The sequence below is a fragment of the Ciconia boyciana genome, chromosome 3 (assembly GCF_034638445.1).
Source record: "Ciconia boyciana chromosome 3, ASM3463844v1, whole genome shotgun sequence".
Taxonomy (NCBI): Eukaryota; Metazoa; Chordata; class Aves; order Ciconiiformes; family Ciconiidae; genus Ciconia; species Ciconia boyciana.
In genome coordinates, this window is record NC_132936.1 from 58,985,739 (window position 1) to 59,003,884 (window position 18,146).

An 18,146-nucleotide genomic window follows, 5' to 3' on the forward strand; every position below is an offset into this window, starting at 1 on the left:
TGGCCTCATGCATTGAGATGTAGAGATTTTATTTTTTTAACTGATTTGCCACAAATGCTCTTCTCAAGTGTTTACCAGGAGAATGAATACCTATATTTAGGCTATTAAAAAGTAAATCTGCAACCCGACCCTAATGTCATTTGCACTTTATTCTAACCTAGAGGTGCTAAGGAGTCCAAGTGGACTAATGGAATGGACATGGCCAGAGGGGTCTTAGCATAACTGAGGTTTTGATTCACAAGCAGGGATGGTTTAACTTTGGACAGCTGCCTTGATTTCCACTCTGGCTATCCACCTACGCTTTACCCACTGGTTGCTTAGGGATGGCTCAGTTGTTTTTACAGCCAGAGGCTTTTACAACCACAGGGACTACAGCTGTAAACTAAAGAAGAATTGGTGTCAATTTATTTTAATATACTGGTCTATCAACTAGCAGTTGAAGAACTGCTTCACAGGTAGCAGAGCTGTCCCCCAGGGCAGGCAAGGGAAATGCTCAGAGAAGAACAAGATCAAGAGCAGTGGAAATTATTCCAACCACCCCAAGGCAAGCCATCTTTGCTGATGAATCAGAGCCCTCAACGTCATATCCTGGTCTTTAATTCTTAACAACTTCATAGCAAACTATGAAAAGGGATTAGAAATTGTAAGTGTCCAGAGGCGAAATTCTCCAGTTACGCCTACACTAACAGGCCCAAGTTGCAAATCCTGTTTAACATAAAAAATTTAGTAAAATCAGTTTGGGGCTGTGTAGAGGACACTTTAGTGGTATTTGCAAAATTGAATTTTGTATACAAACAGATACTGTGAGATCCACTTGCGGTCTGATGCAAGTGACACAGGCCTGGAAAGTTGTCTCCTTGTGCATAGATCTTCTGTTTAACTTTTGTTGTATTTATTTCCTACATTTTTAAAAAGTAGTGCTAACAGTAACAGTGTGTCCTGAAATGCTTAAGAACACCATGCCAGGTAATGCTGAAGTGAAAATTACTACTGATCAAATCCATGCTTTTAGCTCTCCCCGCAACTTTGACAAGAGCAGGTGCTTTCCTTTGTAGAACAAAACACACAAGAAACAAAGGAAGTAAAGCAATTCAGGGGGTAACAAATAGAGAGAAAAATGCCATTTGCCTCACACACGTGCAAGGAAAGACAACCATTTCCACAGGATTTGCATACTCTTGCTTCAAGAGTGAAGCTGAAAGAATGCAGATTTTCATAACAAAGTTTGAGCTTGATATTTTGATGTAATTTAGATTTTTTTTTTTTATTTACAGATGTCCAGCAAGGGTACATTATGATGAAATTTTTAGTATAGTCTTGGATTCAACATATTCGGACTGGATTAGCTGTCCTCTGTCTGACTTTTCATTTCTTGGCAGACCTTAGAACACAAATTATTTTAAAACTAAGCTCACAATGTACATAAGTTTAGGCTATAATACTTGCTAGCATATGTTATATAGTATGCAATATATAATTTGTAACTGATCTATAACTATAAACTATAATTAATATATGAGATATATCATCTATTGTGCTGGGAGTAGCAGGGACAGAATCTTGAATTTAAACTATAAAGAGCCTTTATGAATACAGAGTATTTCTGAGATAGATACAGGCTGTGAAGTTCTACCTTTTGCTGAACTTGTAAAAAGGGATTGAGCCAATCGTTCCTCTTAGATAATACAGGAGAAAAATACTAAATGTCTGTCGAAGAAGGAAGGAGGAAGGAGGAGAAAGGAAGCAAATGGTTACTCAGCAGGTTAAGCTCAGGGATGAAACATGCAATTAATATTGAAGACTTTTTGTTGACAGTATGTAATTTCATTTAATCACAGCTTAAATTCAGATTATCCTATCTAGCCAAATGTACCTGAAAGCCAGGTGTTGAATCCCTGGTGGTTTCTAGACTCCCTCAAAAGCCAATGCAGAAAGACATATTGTGACCTTCAGAAGGAAAGTCTCTCACCTTCCTCTGACATTTTTTTTAGGGTTCTAGGAATTAATTTCCAAAGATGCCCATCTCTTTTCATTGACTAGGAAGGAAAGGAAGCCTGAAAAATTAGCATGGACAAGATACCTTATTTTCATATGCCTGAGGTATGTAACATGGATCCTATTAGTGGTGCTGTTTCATATTTAAATCCTTCTTGTCATTGTATACTTTGGCTAAGCATTTAGATTTCTACCTTTACATTCATAATTAATTCCAGGTCAACATGACTATTCACCTTGATAAATTACTTGCATTCCAAAACAACACTGGTACCACTAACAATGCTTTGCTATAACTTTTTTTTTTGTCATGGCCTTTTATTACTTGGTGCAATATAAGAGATGTTTTACATTTTTGTAAAAGTTCATCTCTCTTTGTGCTGGCACTTTCACTGCTATGAGAATAATTAACAGTTTTGCCTTTTTTTTTTCAGTGGGAACGTCAAAATTTTAATTCCAGAACTTTCTGGCAAATGCTGAAATTTGGAAGAGTTAAAGCTGACAGAGAAAGAATCTGAAATTGAAGGGCTTTCTATACTACCTTTCAACAAAACTTTATTGTAGGAAAATTCAACTGAATTTGGTTGGAGAATGTTTTTTACCTGTTGTAGGTATCTGCAAGAAAATTTGGAATCTTGTTTGGATTTTCTTTATTAAACATATGTAAATTCGGTTAAATTAATTCTTTAAGAAATAATTTCAGGTGTGTTATAGGTATTAAAAACTTCTGAAATCTCCCTATGTATTTTGAAACTGGCTTTTGTGACTATTACATCAAAATTCAACTGCTACAATTCTTTGTAGCGCACCAACATTATTGGTACAGAAACAGTAATTTGATTCAAAATGTGAGAACAAGAATTCTGACCAACTAATTTCTTCAGTTTTGTACTCTCCTTGGCTCACAATTTTAATGCAATTGATTTGAAAATAGAATTTGTACCTTCAATGGTAATTAATAACTCACACTTAACACAACTCTTTGAAATCAACAGGCTTCCAAAGTCTGTTGAATGACAGACTTCCAAAGTCCTTCAATCAGCATTAGGTACATTCTTGGAACAGAAGATAATTTTCATAAAGTGACAAAGTCACTTCAACTTCAGTAAAATTGCAGTATTTTGTGAACAGAAGAAACCTTTTTTTCATCAGGACTGATAATGGGTCTTTTAATAGTGGCTTTTGGAAATCGGAATTGATTAATCACATGGTACAATTTGTTGTAGCGCCTCAAGAAAATTTGGTTATGTTTCATGGTCTGTGTCATTTATTCCTGTGAAGTGCACAACAAAAAGTGACTAATTGATTTATCTGTGCAAATCACTTCAGTCATTATTCCAGTCTTAATAACTCTGCCAGGAATGTAGTCTCCTATCAATCTTTTTTGCTTGTCAAATAGTTAAATATATACTCAGAGTTCAACCTATTTTAAAGTGGGTTTTTTTAATGAATTGAAGTGAATTACTTAATAATTGTTGGATTTTCATCTATCACATATATTGACTCCAGTGAATTGAATGCAATTAAATTACAAATGATGGTAATTATCTGGTGTAAAGATTGATCTGTGAGATATAATCTAATTCATTGATACTGACAAGGTACAGATGATGAAGACAGAGAATTTCTGTCATGTTTGATAAAATACAAAAGCCTAATACTAGTTTGTGATAATAAAACATGTCCTAGTTTTAGTACAATATTCTCTTATAAATATAGACACACCTGTATTTTAATTTAAAATTTATATATTTTTAAGGTTTGTTATTATTATTATTAGGTTCTTTCTACTCTGTGGTCTTCTGAAGAATAGTATCTAACATATAAAACTCAATACACACATAAAGTCTTCTATTATTAATATTTCTGTTTATCAGCATAGGTGTCCTTATGTCTTATCTTCCTATTTCATAGACTAACATTTTTGTCATGCTTACAGCACTAAGCTTAATGACAAACTCTGGTGGGTATAATTGAATTATAAGTAAAAAAAAAAAATTTAATTTTGAATTATAAGTATATTGAAATATAAGTATAAAAACAATGCCAAAGAAAACTCAGACTCAACATTACCCAGTAATTTCCATTTTTTAGGTACTTAAATTGTAAATATGAAGAGTATAGTCTGTAGTATAAATCTTCCCTGGCTCTTTCTAATATCAGGCTTACACAACTGTATTGAGATCAAGTCCATAGAGAAAACCCCACCTGAAAGTGGACAAAGGCATTTTACCCAAAATTAGAACAAAGTAGTTATAACTAGAATCTACTTGCCAAAATTTAGAAAGAAATTCACAAAGTGTCACAAAGCATCAAGTAATTTCAGGTACTTTTGATATAGCCATACACATGGACAGCAATGTAGGTTTAGGATGGGCTTTACATGTAATTTATATGACTTGAGTTGATAGCAGCTGAAAGGCTTCTGATTTGATGGATCAGACCCTAATTAGGTGGTGTTTTCTGAAACAGCCAGGCATTTTATCTAAAATAATTTGAAGCTTTATTTTTTCTCATTCTAAGGATTCAATTCTCTGACTAAGAACACAGATCTTCACTTCAGATTAAAAAGGCAGTGCTGTTAAATAATTGTACAATGGCATTTTTAAAGGGCATTTATGAGGGTAAAATGAGTTACCTCTCAGCTTGCTACCATTTCCTGGGAACCTCCTGACTGAGGGCATCTCTTAGCTGACAGATCTATTTCAAGCATGATGTGAAAATCGGGAGGAGGCTATTGCAAATGAACTTTGCAGCCCCAGCCAGCTGGATTTGGGGGTTAGCAGAGAAGCAGTGCTGCTGCGTCCTGGCACTCTGCTCGTGCCCATGCTTTGTTATGGCTGGCCAGCAGACCGCACACGCACACGCGTATTCAGAACACTGCAGGCAGAACGTCTTTACCAGGTGGTAAACAGGGATCATCGCAATGTTGTGAATAGGTGGCTATGGCCGATGGCAACAGGATGAACCCCAGAAAGGCCAATAAAAAAAAGGAAGAAACACCGTTAGCAATAATGAACATCCTCAGCTGTCGCTTGACTAAAGGAAGCAGTTATGGAGTGAAGTAAGGAGTTATTTCATCTCTGTGGAGCTGCTGTTATGAAGCAGAAATTGGAGTTCATTAAAAAGAAAAACAATACACTGTAGGTGTGAGATAACACAGTACGAATCAGAGCAATGTAAAAACATGGTTAAATAAGGCACAGGTATTTTCACAAGTTACAAACGTATTCCATTTCTGAAAAGAATATATTACATATAGTTGATTCTAGTTGAATTGTTTCAATTTCTTCAACAGCAAATAACCAAAGAATTACATTACTGCAATTGTTACTGAAATGAATTACTGGTTTTGTTTGTTTGTTTAAAATCAGAAATTTCACAGATACCATTATGGGCCGGAAATTTGGTTTTTGTTTTGTATCCCATGAAGAGCATTTAAGCATGCAAGACTTATTTCTCTTCTTAGGTCCTTCCCTATTCATTGAATCAGTTTCTGAAATTTCATATTTTCAACTTCATGACTTCATGAAGTTTGATCTGTCACAATTTATCATCTTATACATATGCTAGACCATTTGGGATGAATGCAGTACTTGCAGCACCTCTGTACTTCATAGACTGTCATTCTTTCCAGTATAAACTCATTTTCTAGGGGTTTATAACTCATCTGTAAGATTTGCTGCAGAGTGAAACATGGGAAATAAGATGTCATCTGGGCAGCTCTTCTTTAAACTGGAATTGGGTTTAAATCCTTTTAATTGTTTTTATCATTATGGAAGATAGTGAATAAAATTATTTTGTAGATTTGGGTACATTAGTGGAAGTCCCATATAATCCAATTAAGAATTTCATTAAGAATGTTGAAATGCATAAGCTGTTTACTCATGCTCTGGACTCACACTTGTAAATACAGTAAACATTGTATTTCAAAAGACTATAGTGCTTTTTTGATAGTTCCAAGGTGAGCACAGCGAGGGCCCACACCTTTTTTTTACATCCCACTCCTTTGTTCTGTGGGAGATTTGCTTAGGGTTTTGCATGTATGGAAAAGATTTTACCAATTATTTCAATTTGATGAGACTATGAAACACCTCTTACACTAAGAGACAAAATGATTTGTTCTGTTAAGTTTGCTAGTCCTTTAAAGTAAGCCAGAAGTTAATTATTTTTCCTGAATAAGTGCAAAGGTATTGCCAGTTTTAATACTGGTGGATATACTGTCATAAAATACAAGAGTAAATAAGTACACTCTTCTTTTTGCAGTTCTTAAAAGTTTCCAGTGAACATGAGCCCAACAGAATGACTACAGAGTGATAACATTCCTGGAGAAAAATGGATGTATATATTCCTCATAATGATTTTTTCACCAAAAAAAAAAAAAAAAAAGAAAATAAGAAAAACCCAGTAGAATAGCCATATTTTGCTGATTTCCACCTCTCTTAATGATGAAACAAACACTGCACCTAACAGGTTTTGCACCTTACAGTTTTATCATGCAGGAGACTGGGAAAACAAATGTCTGTGCATCAGTTATACAGTACAAGTTTTTTGGAGTCCTGTTCTTTACCTTCTGTCTTTTTTCTCCAAAATACAGATGTTCATGTGAATATATCGTTCCTAATTATTTGCTTGTTTGTTTTCCTCTACCGGAAAATATTAATAAGTATATCATCCTCACTACCCAGCGCCAGACAAAAGCCAGAACAATTTGGCCAGACATTTTGCCATTAACTTAAAAAGAAAAAAAAAACCCCAACATTAAAGAGAACATCTGACTGGAATCCCTGTGGTTTCTTGTGGAGCTGGGAGCTCCTGCCTCCATGCCCTGTTTGTTGCCCATTCCTGTCATTGACAGGCATTACCTCCACAGAGATCTGTCTTTGCGGCAGGTCTCTAAAAAGCCTCTTTACGGTTGAGCAAAATGCTCTATCCACAACAAAGACCCTGCTATTTTTTCTTTCATGAAAGCAGTTATGATAAAACAGCAAGCTCACCATGCTGACTGTGTGTTCTATATTTTCACTTAGATTATTTTGTGGATAGTGTTGGGTTTCATAGATTTGGTGAGGTTTCATTAGGTTTGATTTAGTCTGGCCTTTAGGTGACTAGCTAAATCACTATCAATTTACTCTGAATATTGAACACTCTGGAGCTGAAATTAGGGTGGTGTTAATTAGCTGTAATTGGTCACAGACATAGCAAGGAATTCTGAACACTTTATTAGCCCATTAGCAAATGTGGATTCCTGGGCAATCAATCTTTAGGACTAAAATAATCTTAAATTATTTAGTTACATTTACCAATTAAAATATATAATCCAGTTATGTGTACAAGAAATGCGTGAAATACATTCATGAATTATGAAGCCAATTAACAAGGTGTATTTTCTAACACAAAGGATAGTAGTAATAACAAACTGTTGCAAAGCGCACATCAAACCAAACTGAATCTTTTTTCTGCATTTCTGAAAATTCTGAGAATGTATAAGAGATCTTCCAAAGCAGTATGTTGCTTATTGCATATTCATACACGCTACATACTGCATGAGATTCATATTTTCTTATCTCAGGCTTTTGTAATGCATGTCACCTTCAAACCACATTAGAAATATTTTAGTCATGTTTATAGTTGTACAGTACAACATGATAGGAATGCAAGCTTTCATTTCTTTCCTCAAAGGAATGAACATAACACACTGAAGTGAAACACTGCAAAATTTAATTTCCTTCTTCTGGGTAGATAGAACAGGGGTGAATATTTCAGCACTGATCTAATTCTTGGTTCATGCTTTTCTCAAATTCCACTGCCAAAGCTGACTTGAAAATCCTGTCTCTGTTCTAACCTCTGAACAAACTGACATAACCACCAAGGAGGCACAGGTTTACACGTGCATCCCATAACACAGGGTCCTCCTGCAATATTTTATATCATAACCAGCACCTCCTGAATACTACAGAGTACAGAGAATTTACAGTAATCATGTTCTGGATGTGTAAAATGACACAGAATATATCTTAAATCTTTCTATGAGTGTAGCTTAAATTTCATGTCATCTAACTTCAGCTACCTAAAACCTACGTGTTATGCTCCCTCAACCTCCCTCAGTTCTAAAGGCTCCTTTTCAAACACTGAATAGAGAGGGGCCCCCAAAAAGTAATTTACCACATCTATTTTAGAATGAAGCCAAACACCTCATTTTCATATAGTTACTTCTGGGACAAATTTCATCTTATATAAATTGTCAAAATTCCCAAACTTGATAGTTTACTTCTAAAAGAACATGAAACCATAGTAATCAAGAAGCAAAACCTATGGGTTGTCATTCTGTAATCATAGCGGCAACATGAAGTTTATATTGATAAAAGAATACATACATATACAATATTCTGATACTTTGGCTTTTTGGAATTATTTACCTTTAAGATAATGAGAACAAAATTGTTAATAGTGGAAATAAGAAAAAAATGCTTGAGTTCAAGTCTAAAATTATTCCTTTTCTGCTGACGTGTTGTGTTTCTATTGAGCTCTATGAATCTCTGTATAATCTAGGTAAACTCATAATTTAGGGCATTACACTTCCTTTATTGGCCAGAGGCTAGCAGCTCTGTAATGTAATCAGGAGGAGCAAATCTGTACATATTCCTCAGCCACACAGTTCCCAGCCTGGTCTACTCTGTCAACCCACTACTGTTTTCTGCTGCAGTCAGTCCTGTGCAGTAGTCATTACTAGTGGCTCTGCTATGAAGACGGTCATTTCTGGCACAGAAACATAGGGGAAGTCTCTGGTGGGACCCTGTAGGTCAGAGCCAGCCCCAGTGTGGAGGTGTGTGGCACTTTTTACCCAGCTCTCCCAGAGCTCTCCCAACTCAGGTCGTTGCTTCCCAGAAATCTGGCAAAGGGCTAGCTCTGCAGATGCGCACAGTATGCTTTTAAGTCATCCTACTAGGAATCTGTGTGAAACACCTGCATGAAAATCAACAGGATTAACTGTACAAATGAGTGAGTGAAATCCTGACTAAAAGATCCATAGATCCACTCCTTGAATGTGAGGATGGGAGAATCTGCCCCTTAGTTATCTTTGTATCTCCGCTGAGATCTCTGGCTAGGTGCTTTCTAAATACCTTATTCTAACAGATGTTTTAATGAAATCTTGCAATCACGTAGATGTTGATCAGTAGGCATCTCCAAAGTTCATCTAGTGCAATCTTTCTCAGTGAGAGACTGTTGCCAACACTGGATCTGGCCAGCCATGGCCTTCTGGCCAAGTCTTGAACACTACCAGGGATGGAGAATCTGCAGCCCCTCTCAGCAACCTGTTTCAGTGCTGCACTGCCCTCCTGGTAAGGAATTCCCCCCCACAGTGTTCAACATGAACCTCTTGGGCAGCAGCTTCTGGCCATATCCCCCTTGTTATATCACCTGATACAACAAAGACATCATCTTGGTAACTGTTTGTCATCTTTCATCTTTGTAACTGCCCTTCAAAAAGCTGCAGGCTGCTCTTAGGTCACCCCTCAGTTTCCTCTTCTCTAGACTAAGTTCAGCTCTCTCAGCTTGCCTCATTCATATGCTATGCATGCTTTCTAAACTTGAACTTCATGGAACTTCAGGTAAAGAAATGGGAAAGAAATTGAATGCACTGACTTATGAAAGGCAGGTGTTATGTAAGGAAAAAATACACTGAATATTCTGTGTTTTATAGATTAAAAATATACAGTTGAATATAATTTCTTTGGCATCTTTCATTTACATTTAAAAACTAGGAAATTAATTTTAATCATGCTTGCAAAATTAAACTTACAGTCCTGAAAATAACTATTCACTACTTTTATGCAGTTCTGGTTGTTCAAAGAGCAGTGTCAAACCCAAGAGAAAATATCATCGAGTTTTAGGTTTAAGGAGTCACATAAAAATATGTTCCAAATTCTACTTTCTGTATGAAAAGACCACATTTCCTCCACTGGAGGCAAAGGGCCAAACTGTCAGAGGGTGAAAATCATTCTAGTATCAGTAATGCCAGCCGGTGAAATCTTCAGCTATTTCCATGGAATTTTTATAAATCGGTGAGTTTCACCTGGAAAAATCAGACTGAGTAGAAACTCAAGAGTTGAAACGCAGGGGTCATGATAAGAGCTACATAGCCATTGTTATATTTATGTAAATATAGAAAACAGTCTAATAAATCCTGGTCTGAAGGAGCACGGCAGTTCCTTCTCTTAAGATTTCACCATTGAGACCTGATTTAAATGCTGGCTTAATTAATCGTTTAGAAACAGAAATATCTTTGGGAAGGAAAAGAAACGAACTCATTAACTCAAAATACGAAAGTATCATCTCTCGGAGATCTCCACAAAATACAAACTCACCTTGCAGATTAAGTTTTACATTTTTTTGTTTCTACAACGTGGTCTGAAAATGTCAGTTTCCATCAACACCTTTGTGATTTAAGCTCATTTAACCAATATAACATGAAGATCAGATTTCCCTCTGCTTAGAATGTTTCCTTCAGTCTCCACTACAAATACAGATTCTTATTGCTTAACGTTACCCTGACTAGTATATCGAGCATGCATGAGCTGACAGCCAGTTCAGGAACCGCTTAGTTTAGGGGTTTTGCCTGAGTTATGCCCTAGTTCCTGACTGCTTATTGAAAACATATTAAGAACTTGATTGATTGGTTGATTGATTGATAGATAGTTAATATGGAAAATTAAAAGCAGAATATGGTGGTTTCTCTCTCTTGGTTTACATCTATGTTGTAGCATTAGGTGTGTTGTGTCCAAATTAAAATCTGATGCCTTTTTTGGGAGGATCACTCAAAGGGAACTTTATGTTTTGCTGTGACTCAAGTGAACTCCTTCTGAAAACAAGGGCAAATGAGAAACAAAAAACTTAACAGAGGTTCGTGATACGTTTTCTCCACATTTCAAGCTTCTATGTCATCCATTGATCCAGGATTGGGCGGTTTCTTTCAAGCTCTATCTATGTCTCAAAAGCTTTTTAAGTAAATCTTGAAGTCAATATTGATATATAGCAGGACAAAAATCTATGGATTTATCAGTAAACTAATAAAGTCCAGGAAATTAACTTTGAAACATCAACTCAATTTGTTTTGAATTAAAAGGCTGAAGTCTGAATTTCAAGTCCTAGTTAATTACTGTGACAGATGTGATAACTTTAGAGCTGGAGTTCTTATTTAAGAAAGAAAAGGACCCCAATTATTTTTTTTCTCTTTCACTTACGTGTTTCCCAGTCATTACAGCCTGTTTACCTCACAAAGGTTTTGCTGCCAAAGTGGCTTGCTGAACACTATGCCCCCTTTACAAACATAGTTAATTAGTTTATTTTATTTTCCATATATATCGCCAGATACAAGGCATAACAAGCAAGTAGCAATGAGGTAATTTCTATTCACTGTTCTTTTCTTCCCATTCCTCAACCACAATCACAGTCCTTGTACCACACACTTATGCCTTCATTTTCATCTTTGCCCACAGTAAACAATATGTACCCCAAAACTCGATCTTGTTCAGTCAGTTTGCCCAGTTTTAAACTGAGCTAGAATTATTGCCTTATTGAAAATAAGGGTGTGACTTAGCTGATGTTAAGACTCTGGTCCTCTGTGCTTATGGTTTTTGAAGATGAATTTAGAGTTAAGAGTTTATAAATGATCTTTTGCATATTTCTTGTTATTGAACTGTGTAAGCAGATGTCAGAATACTCAAGGCAACTATGAAAGATTTTAAAATATATTTCAGAAAATGTGAATTAATAATTAATTTTATTTTTCTTGAAATAATTTTATATAGAAATTGCGAAACAGAAATCTGACCACACATGCTCATATACATATTATATTACTGTCAACATACACATTTTCCAGGATGAGGATGGGCTGCAAAATGGAGAGATTTAAATTATAAAGATGTATGAAGTGTAAACTAATATGTTCTGACATTTCTCACAATATCTCGTCTCTTTGTAAACTCAGCAGAGACACTGTGCTGGCTCCAAGAAGGTGAGAGACATGCATATTTACATAATACATACTCCTTAATAAATTTTTAAATTTTAATATACAAGATGTCAAAAAGAATATGCTGAATTTTACCTGCAAAGGCTTTGTAATCCACCAAGTCAAACATTACAATAGCTACCGCTGACCAGGTAACAATCAGAGCAACAACAAGAAGCCATGCTGCTGGTGAGCTGAACGTTGTCACGAGGTCTTCTGTAACTGATTTCTTGCCCACTTTCATGGATGATGAGGGAACGGATCCGTTCTTACCATCTATTATTGTCGTGGTTGCAGACATACGTCCTAGGCAAATAGTCAAAGCAGAGGAAATAGAATGTAACACTTGGAGCCTAAAATCAAGAATATGAATATTGTTTTGAAATCACTCTGTAATCAGAATATTCAAAATAAATGTAAATACTGCATTATTAGAGACAGGCTTTTGTGTTTCCTGGAAGGAGTTTTTCCTGAACTGGGGCCACTTTTAGAAAAGTTAATTTTGGAGCAAATATGGTAAAATAGCTACAACCAGCCTTTTTGATTAAAATATGACATTTTTTAGTCTGCCACAAATAGCTACAGACCTAGAAGAGTGATTGATGAAAGAATAAAACATTATTACTCTCCAAAGGACTGTCTTGTTACGGGCTGTAGGCCAGATTCTCAAGTGATGTGATTAAGTGTACTTCCATTGATTGTAATGGAGCTAATGCGTCTATGCCACTCAAAGTTTGGTTGGAATCCTGCTGTCAAGGACATGTATCAGTGGCAATAGGAACATATACACTCCATTTCATCTAACAGAACCACAAATGATTTACATGTCCAGTATCCTTACAAGTTGTGAAGAGGCTTGTAGCTGATTTTTAAATACCTTTGTTTGTGACATTTTTCACTTAATGAAATAGTTGCCAAAGAAACAAGAGTTACAGTGCCAAAGAAGACTTAATTCCAGAAAGCATAGGTTTGGTACTAGAAAGGTGAGTACGTATGTTAGCTAAGTCAACAGTTGGCACACATTAACTGTTTAATGGACAGTTAACAGTAGTGACTTAATCTACTTTTTCCTGGGGTATTAAGAGATGTTAATTCTGGACACAAACCAAAACTATGGTAACTGAAACCTGACCACATCTGAAAATTCTCAAATTACTCTTCTTCACCAAAGAAAGTGATAACCTAAACAATCTTGTTTTCCAGTATATACAATAACAATAATAAAAATACTCATAACTCCACAGTCAAAAACAGTAGAAGAGCACAGTATCTCCACTTAGCTTAGTTTACAATATCTGCTTGTAGACAACTGTTAAAATATTAAAAGATATGTTACATATGTTCCTGGTCTGGTTGATAACACCAGCTCTCTTAAATCAATGTCAGTGATTTCAGGGACTCTTGCCCACACAGAGGTCTGAAATTTCGAGGAATCAGGTGATGCCTGGTTTGCTCATACCTTTGCTTCTCACCCTGATATCACCTATCTTCTGCCACAGCTGCTACAACCTATAAAGCTGATAATTTTCTATGGTGATGGAGGTAAGGAAAGTGACAGAGCTTCTCTATACAAAGACAAACAGATTTAGTTTCACTTTTCACATAGAAAATGGAAAATATGCATTTGGAAACTATCACTAGAGCTAAGGTACAAGGCTGTTGAAGACTTCAGATATTTGCCATCACAACATGTATGTAGCCTCTATTTGAGAATCCCTATATTGATATTCTTAAAGAAATAAATGAAGAAAGGATTAGATCCTTGATATTACCCACAGGTACATATATTTGTCCCTAAAAAAAAAAGATGGCATAACAAGTCTTCCAGTCCTTATACTAATGGGATATTGGTTTTATTCCTTTTCCTGTAGAAAGTGAGAACAATACTCTAAAGTGATACTGAAATGACCTTTATGTATCTCACATATATCTGTAGAACTGGGAAGGACAATTTTGGTATCAGAGGTTCCCTAACTCTTAATCTATCATATCCATAAAGTGTTAAAATTCATACCCTGAACTATTCCACATTTCTTTTGTTTATTATGTGGTGCATTGCATTTGTGTGTACTTCCCTTAGCTCTACTTTTTAAGCTTCCTTCTGTGAAAGCATCCGGGCACTGATCAGTGCCTTGCTTCAAGCCCCAGAAAGCTGCTCTGCTACAGAGCAGTGTTGTATAAGCAGAACAAGATTGGCATATTACATGTCTTTTGTTACTTATTTGAAATTTAGTCTTATTTAGAGAATGTTTATTCCGCTTATGAATAATGTCTATCTACTAGGATAGAATTTATACACTTTTAAAAAAAATATTATAAAACCATCACTGCTTCCATTTCTCCAAACATAAATTTTAGATCAAATATTTCACAGCAGGAGGAAAAATCTGCCAAGTGACAACTAGCAATAAAGATCAGCTTCCTAAAGTCAAATTCAAAATCAATAGCATTTTGTTATCCTACTGCATATAAAATGCAAGTAATTTGTGCATGCAACAGGTCATAAAAGACACATTATGCATTTTTTTCCCTCAGGGATATCAGTCAGAGTTTATGATGTGTAAGCGAGAATAGAAAGACACTGTCTCATCTTGACAAATCTAATTAGTACCACAGCATACCTCCAAGGACATACTAATGACAGACATTTGCACAGTTATAATACAAGCAATTAAAACTCTATGTGTGTATATAGATATAGACTTATATATATAATTACCATTCAAAGGATCATTCATCTAGGTCTGTTGCTATGTAAAAATAGTTCCTTCCTATTTAGTATACCTAACTTTTCAAATTTAGACTTCTATGTGTCTTCTTTGGTGAAGAAAATAGTTTCCCACAATTTATCAATCTGAGCAACGCTGCAGAGACAAAGCTCAAGTATGATAGAAGGTTATCTATTGCATGCTTTTGGCTGTTGATATAGCCAAGTCAGATTTCCCCTTAAAAACTCAGGATGTTGTACAATAAAATCACCACTGTTACATTCATTGAAGTGGGAGTGAACAGCTATTGATGCAAATTTGACTGGAAGTCAAGCTAAGAAAAATGCTGTTATACTGCTAGAGGTTCCCAATGCAGGTGCTTGCAGTATGATTCAGGCGCCTAAGAAAGGTCTCCAGTGTTGTTATAGATGCTTTACAATATCAGGGACATCCTCACAGGACTGGCAGGCATCATCTACAGGACAGTAACTTCTAAACTGCCTGGAAGATCCCAGACAGGATGTCCTAAACCACTGAAAACAGAAATTAGATTTTTATGTCCCTAGCTACTAATATAAACAAAATTGGCTGCAGGAGTTTATCTGAGGACTCCGGAGGAAGACATTGTTTGCTACTACATAATCTCATGTGGGGTGGATTGTATATTGATACCACTGTAATGTCATTATTCCAAAAAGAAGAGGCAATAACACCAAGATGATTGCTCTCCCCCCTACAACCCTACAACCACCCTGTTACTGCAGTACCCACAGTGCTATCCTGATGCTTTTCTCTGCCTGTTCCTTGCTTTGCAGTGCCCAGGTGTTGTGTATATTTTTGTCCACCTCCTACCAGTGCTAAACTCCTCCCCAAACCTACAGTGATTGTATTTACACAGCTAGACCAGTAGAGAAAGAGGGGACCTACAGATGGGCAATGTTTCTATCAATTCAGCCAGCAGCAATTCTCTTTTTTCTCAGAAAAGTGCCAAAGTTAAGCAGAGCTCCTGCCAAGAGGTCAGTGGGGCTTCAGGTGCCCAGTGGGGGAATGAGAAAGACAGGCATTTTTGTTGCTTTGAAATCACCTGATGGAGCCTATTGAGTTTTACTTTTACAATTGACAGGGGTCATTCAGCAACAGGTTCAAATCAGATTCCTGAATTTCTCCAGACATCCTTGCCACCCATATAATACACATTCTCTCTCCCAAGACAAATTTCACTGTCTGTATTACAGCCAACCAGAATCCAAGTCAGTTTACTTTAGATGAACACTGCAGTGGATCAGGAGATTCATGAGCAGATCAGTTGTCCCTGCTTCGGGGGAGGCAACATCTGTCACAGGAGTGGAGGGTGCAGCTGAAGGCTGTTACAATTTCAGCCATCCAATTTTAATCCACCACTACATGTCTGCTAGAGCCTCCTGGCACTTTGGGTTATGATTGTTATTGATTTTCAATGAGGATGGGAACTTTAAAAAGTTATATATACATTTCTGTAAAAAGATTACTCAGAGAACATATACCTCTGACTCCACATCACAATTTATCATGCACACAGAACTACCCTATCAGGTCACAAATGTCACCTTTACATCAACAGATTGATTTGCTAAATTCCAAACAGCTAAAACTCTGAGATCCTTACTATTCCTCTGGTTTCAGAGTTGTCACTTAGGATACAATCTGAAGACCCATAAGGTCTTGTAAGTATAAATAAACCTTGACAACTCTGAGGAGAACACCATGTGACTTTCAGAGTCCAGAGTGAGCTTGTAGTCCTGGCAGCTTGGATAAAATACCCCTTGTATTTGTGAGTTGAGCTCTCCTTAAGGCATAATAAGCATAGCAGTCCATGGTTAAGGATGGGGACTTGATTTTACAGTTCAGCAGCTATGCCTTCCACTACCCCAGAAGAAAAACAAAACAAAAAACCCAAACCAAAACAAAAAAAATTACCCCTACTCCATTCAGACTCATTCAAATGTAAAATAGTAATTTTCTATATTTATGTTATTTCATAGGTTTTTTTATGTATTACAGTGCTGCTTCTGCTAAGAGCACACACTAAAAAAAAATCAAATAAAATATTTAATGTGAAATGCCTTTTTAACGCTGGGCATATTAAAAGCAGAGGGCTAGTCATGCTACTAAAAAAAAGAGGTTGTTCCCTTTTAAATAATAACATTGTTGCTAGGGCAATTCAGTTGGGATGTGGGAAGCCTCAGAGCAGTCTGCTCTAAATGAGAGAGCTGGTAGGTTTTGCCTTGTCTGTTCCACTCCCCAGATGAACACTCCAATAAATAGGCTATAGAGTATTCTGGATTCAGGTCATTAATGGCTCCTGTTCGACCTATTCCACTTCACTTGGAATATTTAAATACTAATTAAGGGAGCAGAAAAGAGGAAGAATGACTGTATAAATCGACACTGTATGTTAAGCACTGGCTCGAGCCTTGGGCTTTAACCTGGTGACCTTATCAATTCACCACTGTTGAGATGAGGCAGGCAGGAGTATCTGCCTATGGTAAGGAGGGTACCACAGGGAGAAGTCGACCAGGGATTAGAACCCTTCAGTGAAGGACTGGGCAATGGATATGCGATAATCTGCTACATTTTTTCAGGCCCAGCACATCACCCTTAGTGAATCCACAGACATCTGCAGCTCTCAATAATCACACTTTTCCCATGCAGGGAAAATGCTTTCTACCACAAGAAAAGACTATACCTATGCCTGTTGTTCAGGTGATACTTATGCCTGACTGTGGTGTCCTCCTCTTTTTATCACTCTGCTGTGCTTTCTGCACCCTTGGCTTATACAAATGGAAAGGAAAAGACAACATTTCTGCTGTGGTTAATAGCTAGTAGCTTGCAATAAAATATCAGTAACAATATTCTTTCCTGAAGTGGTCTAATGACTTTTGTCCAGAAAGCTCTTGCCTCATCATAAGCATGTAGCCAATTTCCCAGCACTTCCATAGGCACAGGGAGTTGAAAACTGTTCACTGGACTCATGCTTTTTGCCTCCTTTATACATTTACGTGGGAATAAAATGCAGAGCAGAGAGAAGAAAGACCCTCAGAAGCCACTGTACGCACCTGAACAGAGACTGTCCACCATCTTGTCTGGCCAGCACCAGAGGCCAAGAGATGCAGATACTGGACGGTGAGTAACGGAGTGCGGAACAGCTCAGAGGAAGAAGAGCAAGAGGACTCCAACTGTCAAAACCTTTTGCTTTCCTCCAAATGCTGCTAAAGCATGTGATTACAGTGGATTTAAAACCACTTACTATGGAGGATCTGTAGTGCTGGTAACCTTCAATAGGTTAGGAACCTAATTAGATCCACTAATATGGATCACGTTTTCTGTTGGACATACATAGTGATATAAAGGCAAGACTCCTCCTATCATTGAGAGAGAGGCAGATG

The 18,146-nt window shown here is 36.7% G+C and overlaps 1 protein-coding gene across 1 annotated transcript in view; it reads right to left on the reverse strand.

The window, feature by feature from the left end:
• The window catches only part of TRDN (triadin), a 201,736-nt gene extending 189,422 nt beyond the window's left edge, over nt 1-12,314 (reverse strand). The window contains exons 1-2 of the mRNA XM_072857718.1: nt 12,110-12,314; nt 4,897-4,938 (exon numbers count right to left, since the gene is read on the reverse strand). Coding sequence (XP_072713819.1) covers nt 4,897-4,938; nt 12,110-12,314 — 247 coding nt within the window. The remainder of the gene's footprint in view (nt 1-4,896; nt 4,939-12,109) is intronic.
• Between the last annotated feature and the right edge of the window lie 5,832 nt (nt 12,315-18,146).